The sequence below is a fragment of the Triticum urartu genome, chromosome 1 (assembly GCF_003073215.2).
Source record: "Triticum urartu cultivar G1812 chromosome 1, Tu2.1, whole genome shotgun sequence".
Taxonomy (NCBI): Eukaryota; Viridiplantae; Streptophyta; class Magnoliopsida; order Poales; family Poaceae; genus Triticum; species Triticum urartu.
Window position 1 is genome coordinate 1,357,154 of NC_053022.1, and position 7,365 is coordinate 1,364,518.

Consider the following 7,365-nt stretch of genomic DNA (forward strand, 5'->3'; position numbering starts at 1 on the left):
ATCCACACATGTATCTGAGTTTCCTATCAATACAATTCTAGCATGGATAATAAACGATTATCATGAACAAGGAAATATAATAATAATCAATTTATTATTACCTCTAGGGCATATTTCCAACAGATCCCACCAGGGCTGCCACCACAAAGAGGCATTGAACATCAAATTGATTTGGTTCCAGGAGCCCCATTGCCGAACCGACCACCATACCGCACAAATCCGGAGGAAACCAAGGAGATTCAGCGACAAGTTGAAGGCCTACTAAACAAAGGCTATGTAAGGCAAAGTCTCTCTCCTTGTGCTGTACCCATTCTTTTAGTGCCAAAAAAGATGGATCTTCCCGAATGTGTTGTGATTGTAGGCCTATTAACAACATCACCGTGAGGTATAGGCACCCCATACCTAGGCTTGATGATATGCTTGATGAACTTAGTGGCGCCACCATCTTTTCTAAAATTGACTTGCGAAGTGGCTACCATCAAATTAGAATGAGAGAGGGTGATGAATGGAAAACTGCTTTCAAAACAAAATCTGGTTTGTATGAGTGGTTAGTTATGCCATTTGGATTGACAAATGCACCTAGTACTTTCATGAGATTAATGAATCATGTGCTTAGAATGTTCATTGGCAAGTTTGTGGTTGTTTACTTTGATGACATCCTGATTTATAGCAAAACTATGGATGAACATGTTGAACACATTCGGTGTGTGCTTGTTGTCCTAAGAGAGGAGAAATTATATGCTAACAAGGAAAAGTGCACATTTTTCATAGAAAAAGTTGTGTTTCTTGGCTTTGTTGTTTCAGGTAAAGGTGTGGAGGTGGATGAGGAGAAGGTCAAGGCCATCCGTGAGTGGATGCCTCCACAAAATGTAAGCCAAGTACGAAGCTTTCTTGGCCTTGCTGGTTTCTATCATCGGTTTGTGAAGGACTTCAGCACCATTGTTGCCCCAATGAATGAGCTAACCAAGAAAGATGTTCCCTTCAAGTGGGCAAATGCACAAGAGAAGGCCTTCCAAGAGCTGAAAGAAAAATTGACATCTGCACCATTGCTTGCACTACTCAACTTTGGTAAGACTTTTGAAATTGAATGTGATGCAAGTGGTGTTGGTATTGGAGGCGTACTAATGCAAGAAGGCAGACCTATTGCATATTTTAGTGAGAAGCTAAGTGGTCCAACTCTAAATTATTCAGTTTATGACAAAGAATTATATGCACTTGTGAGATCTTTGGAAACATGGCAACATTATTTGTGGCCTAAAGAATTTGTGATACATTCCGACCATGAATCTTTAAAGCACCTTAGGGGTCAACAAAAACTGAACCGTAGACAGGCAAAATGGATGAATTTGTAGAATCTTTTCCCTATATTGTCAAGTACAAGAAAGGAAAAGATAATGTTGTTGCTGATGCTTTGTCTAGACGCCATATTTTACTCTCACAACTTGATACTAAAATTCTTGGGCTGCAAAGCATCAAAGAATTGTATGACAATGACCCATATTTTGCTGAACCACACTCAAAGTGTGGTGAGGGGAAAGGTTGGGAAAAGTTTCACTTGCATGATGGATTCTTGTTTCGAGCTAACAAATTGTGCATCCCAGATTGCTCTGTTCGTTTGTTGCTTTTGCAGAAGGCTCATGCTGGTGGTCTCATGGGACATTTTGGAGCAAAGAAAACTGAGAGTGTGCTGATTGACCATTTCTTTTGGCCAAGGATGAGGCGTGATGTTGAGCGCTACATACTACGTTGTGAGATTTGCCGCAAAGCTAAGTCAGTTTAAACCCTCATGGACTTTATACGTCCTTATCCATTCCTAGTACACCTTGGGAAGACATTTCTATGGATTTTGTTCTTGGATTACCACGCACTAAGAGGGGGAGTGATTCAGTTTTTGTGGTGGTTGATAGGTTTAGCAAGATGGCTCATTTTATCCCGTGTCATAAGAGCGATGATGCTTCACACATTGCTGATTTGTTTTCAGGGAAATCGTGCGGCTACATGGAGTACCACGCACTACTGTTTCAGATCGTGACACCAAGTTTCTGAGCTATTTTTGGAAAACGTTGTGGGCAAAGCTAGGGACAAAACTTCTCTTTTCCACTACATGCCACCCACAAACGGATGGACAAACTGAAGTTGTCAACCGCATGCTATCCTTAATGCTGAGAGCAATTTTAAAGAAAAATTTGAAGATGTGGGAAGAATGTCTCCCCCACGTGGAGTTTGCATACAACAGGGCAGTACATTCGACCACTAAATTTTGTCCTTTTGAAATTGTTTATGGTTTCAAACCTGCTGCTCCCATAGGTCTTTTGCCTTTAACATTGCAGGAGCGAACCAATCTTGATGCAAGTAAGCGTGCTGACTTCGTGAAGAAAATTCATGAGAAGACCAAGAAAAATATTGAGAAGATGACTGAACAATATGCAAAACGAGCAAATAAGGGAAGAAAGAAGGTGTTGTTTGAAGAAGGTGATCTTGTGTGGGTACACCTGTGGAAGGATCGTTTCCCAGATCAACGCAAATGCAAGTTGCAGCCACATGGAGATGGTCCATTCAAAGTTCTTGCGAAGATCAATGACAATGCCTACAAGATTGATCTTCCGATGGATTATGGTGTTAGTCCAACTTTCAATGTGTCCGACCTCTTTCCATACTTTGGATCATTAGAGTTGAGGACGACTCCTCTTCAAGAGGGGGAGGATGATGAGGACACCACAACCATCGACAAGTCTCCAACAATTATAGGTCCAATCACAAGAAGTTGCGCCAAACAAATAAGTGACCAGGTGAACGCTAACTTAAGTTTACCTTGTAACCTTGATGACACAACTATGATCTTATCTCCATTGTTATTGTTTGAACTTAGGTATAACATGGAAGCAATCCAACAACCTATAAGCTCTTGAAGCAACCGCTTTGGAGGAACAAGTTTGGAGAAAACAAGTTGCAAGTGAAGCTGATGCTGTCAGTTTTTACCTCTGATGTTTTGGTGTGGCAGACCCATGTGATGGAGAGACGGGGCCATAGGGGTACATCAACAGAAGCTACATCAAATTATCTTTCCAATGCAAAAAACCTCACATCATTTGGAGTTGTGAGTCAAAATATCTAGTCATTGTCGTGGAAGGTGTCCAGGCTGTCAAGACTTCGCGAATTTCCGAGGAGCTCTGCAACAACTCACAAAGTTGACTGCTTATTCACCCAAGAAAGCCATGCAAACCTGCTTACTTTTGAAACCATTTTCACACCTAGCTAAGGGGGTTGTCCCTACTATAAAACCCCATATCCCCCATCCTATAGAGAACCTTTTGTCAAACCATTCAGCTACAATTTTATGCAGCAAGACCGCTAGAGAGATCCGAGAGATCTTGCTACCTTTGCTCTTGTGAGTTCATTCGGATTCGCGAAAAGGAGCCTCTGGTTCCCCCTAGTTCGTGCTCTACGGTTCCAGCCGTTTTGTGTGGATTAGTCCCGGTTTGTGGTTCTGCGATTGTTTGGACAGCGGGTTGGAGTTCTTATAGCTTCGGCCAGCCTTCCCCAACGTACGGGTTGCATCCAACCTTGGCAGGTATAAAGTTAGTTATCCCAGCTGCTTGCAGCTAGTTATCCCTCCTGATTCGATCCTATGATGTGAAGATCGGGCCACCCTCGGGCGTGAACTCGTTCATCGGGTTCCCACCTATCACCTGCTCACTTGGAGAAGCACACATGATAAAGAAACACCGCGACCACACAGATGGTATCACACACGCTCTCTCTATTTGTTTTCCCATGTTAGTATTCGGCACAATCCTACATGTACATTCGGATCCGACCGGTTATCCGCAGTATCCCATAATCGAACGGCCAGATCAGCGGCGGCCTTCGGTGTTTTTGTTGTTTGCTCACTTGAAGAAGCACACATGAGAAAGAAACACCGCAGCCACACAGATGATATCACACACACACTATGTTTGTTTTCCAACGTTAGTATTCGGCCTGAATCCTACATGTACATCAGTTCTGACCGATTATCCACAATATCTCATAATCGGACGACCCAGATCAGCGGTGGCCTTTGGTGTTTTTGTTGTTTGCTCATTTGGAGAAGCACACATGAGAAAGAAACACCGCAGCCACATGGATGGTATCACATACACACACACTGTTTGTTTTCCCACGCTAGTATTCGGCCCAATCCTACATGTACATTCAGATCCGACCGATTATCCCCAGTATCCCATGACCGGACGTCCCAGATCAGCGACGGCCTTTTGTGTGTTTTGTTGCTTGTTGCTCACTTGGTGAAGCACACAAGAAAGAAACACCACGGCAACAGATGGTATCACACACACACACAAAAAAGCACAACGGCCAAGGATGGTCCCACGGTACAGACACGCACTATCCGTCCTTCTGTTGTATTTTCCCATGTTAGTATTCGGTTTGATATGATACCACATTTAGATCTAGATCCGACCGCTATCTACTATATCCCATAATTGAACGACCCAGATCAACGTGGGTCTCCTGGTGTTTTGCTTGCTTGCTTACTTGAGAAAGCACACACGAAAGAAGCACACATCCATGGATGGTATCACACACACAATATTTTCCCATCGCCTTGCCAAGTTTGGTTCGTATTTACTCCTTCCTCTACAAAATACTCGTCGATTGCATGACCCAGACCGGCGACGGTGGGCCGTGTCGGTCCACCGCCCCACCATGTCCGAACCTGACGTAACCCCGCACATACATCCAGATCCAACCACTTATCCGTGTTATCCCCCGACCGAACGGCTGAGATCATCGAGGGTGGCGGATGTTTTGCTTGCACACTTGAAGAAGCACGCCGCAGCCACAGATTGCATCACAACACACACACACACACACACCGTGTTGTGTTCTCACACGTCGATATCCGGCCTAATTCCACATGTACATCCGGATCCGACCGCTTATACGTTGTATCCAACGATCCGACGGCCCAAATCAGTGACGGTCTCCGGTGTTTTGCTTGTCCGGTCACTTTAAGAAACACACAAGAAAGAGAAAGAAACACCGCGGCCACACGGATGGTATCACACACACAACACACTGTGTTGCGTTTTCCCATCCATCGCATCGCCTCGCCTCGCCGGGTGAAGTGGGTTTGGTTCGTATTTCCTTCCTTCCCAGTTTCCCCAACCCATTCGCTCATCTCATCTGTGTCTCGTCTCGCGCCCCCCCGCTCGCTCCCCTCGCTCCGCTGCCTAGGGTTTGCGCCGAGCAGAACCGGCCGGCGGCGGCGCCGCCAGACGAGCTGACCAGCCCCGCCGTCCGTCCGTCCCCGCACGGGGCCGCAGCCCGACCGCCCCGACACCGGCCGCGATCCGATCCGTGAGCGCCTCCCTTCCATTTCCCCAAACTCCGTTTGCCCAAACATCCTCCCTCCCCGATCTAATCCATCATCCGTCCCCATCTCCATCCCATCCCTCCCCGCATCTCAATCGCTCCATTCCGGTGGGGATTCCGGCCGGGATTCGGGTTTCGCCCGCCGGAACGGGAAACCGAAGGAAACATGTTGGCCGATTTAAGTTTGTTTTCCCCTTTGCCTTTGTGATGATGGTGGCAGGATCGACACCGCGGGCGTCATCATCCGGGTGAAGACACTCTTCAGCGGCTACCCGGAGCTCATCCTCGGCTTCAACGCCTTCCTGCCCAAGGGCTTCGCCATCAAGCTGCAGGACATCGACGGCACCGGCGACAAGAAGCAGCCCGTCGACTTCATGGAGGCCATCAACTTCGTCAACAAGATCAAGGCCAGGTTCCAGGCCCAGGACCACGTCTACAAGGCATTCCTCGCCATCCTCAACATGTACCGCATGCACAACAAGTCCATCCAGGACGTATACCAGGAGGTACCTCATCTTCTTCTTCTCCTTTTACCTGTAGAAAGAAAAGCATTTCGTGATTTATCTAGATATGTGGTGCTTGTGTGCATATGATGCTAACACGGATGGGATTGATCTAGGTTGCCACGCTGTTCCACGACCACCCCGACCTGCTCGAGGAGTTCAAGCATTTCTTGCCTGATACGTCCAACGCTCCGCAAGTGCTGGCCGCTCCTAAAGCCGTCTCCGCCAAATAGGAAGCCCCGGCCGTGCCTTCTGCCAGTGCCAGGAATGTGCAGAGCATCAAGGTAAATATGGACATGGACCACTGATATGGTTTCCTGTCTTCATTTCTGTATTTTTATAGTTAGTGCATAGCAGGGACAATTTCTTTTCCTTATATGTGAACCAGCAACATTTACTCTATTGAAATTAATGAAATGTACCGATGATGGAGTTGAGTTCTTACATTGGCTTTTGGATCACTGTGTATTACTCCCTCCGTTCCAAATTACTTGACCCATATTTATCTAGACACGAATGTATCTAGACACTAAACAAGTATAGATACGTCCGTATTTAGAAAAATTCAAGTCAACTAATTTGGAACAGAGGGAGTAGTTGGCATTGGCTCCTCCATGGCTTGACTTGACAGTTGTAGATGTAAAATAATCCGGCATATACATTTGGACTTCAATGCTGTAATACTCCCTCCGTCCCAAAATAAGTGTCTCAACTTTGACACTTACTTTGGGACTGAGGGAGTCCTTCACTGGCCACAGAACTTCTATGCTGACCTTTTGTTTTCTCCATCTCCAGAGAGAGAGGCCTCAGCCATCAACTGCTGAGCGTGACAGCAGTGTTGATCGCCCTGATCTCGAGCATGACCCTGACAGAAAGCGTGTCGACAAGGAAAAGGATCGTAAGATCGACCGGGACAGAAAAGATCATGACAAGGATGCTGAGTTTGAAAGCAAAGATTTGGACGGAGGGCTACGCAAGCGCAAAGCTTTCTCAAAGAAGCTGGAGGGTGACACACACCAAGGGGCGGCAAGCATCTCTGCTTCGTCGTACAATGATAATGATGCACTGAAAAGTGAGTCCCTGACCATGTTGATAATAGGACTGAGATGTCTTTTCGTGTGGATACTTGTGCAGTATGGCATCATCAGTGCCTTGTAGATCTCCAGTTTCTATTAATTTTAGAATTTATCAGTGACTTGCGTATGGCCCTGTTAGCTTCAGAATTTATCTTGTGCTTTTATTCAGCTTAGCATACAGCCTCGATATCCACTTTAATAATGCCCTACACAGTCCTTCCTCTTGGATTTGTAGATTCATTTCTATCATTCAAAATCAGGTGCATACACCCAAGAGTTCCTTTTCTGTGAGAAAGTCAAGGAGAAGCTAGAGCCTGAAGCTTACCAGGAGTTTTTGAAATGCCTTAACATATACAGCCAGGAAATAATTACAAGAAGTGAATTGAAAAATCTGGTAAGTTAGACCGATT

The 7,365-nt window shown here is 45.8% G+C and overlaps 1 protein-coding gene across 1 annotated transcript; it reads left to right on the forward strand.

The window, feature by feature from the left end:
• The first annotated feature begins 4,569 nt into the window (after positions 1 to 4,569).
• Positions 4,570 to 6,795, forward strand: LOC125540804 (paired amphipathic helix protein Sin3-like 3). The gene is made up of 4 exons (XM_048704362.1): positions 4,570 to 4,576; positions 5,560 to 5,882; positions 5,996 to 6,163; positions 6,675 to 6,795. Exons 1-3 carry the CDS (start codon positions 4,570 to 4,572, stop codon positions 6,110 to 6,112), a joined length of 447 nt encoding a protein of 148 aa, XP_048560319.1. The 3' UTR covers positions 6,113 to 6,163; positions 6,675 to 6,795.
• The last annotated feature ends 570 nt before the right edge of the window (positions 6,796 to 7,365 follow it).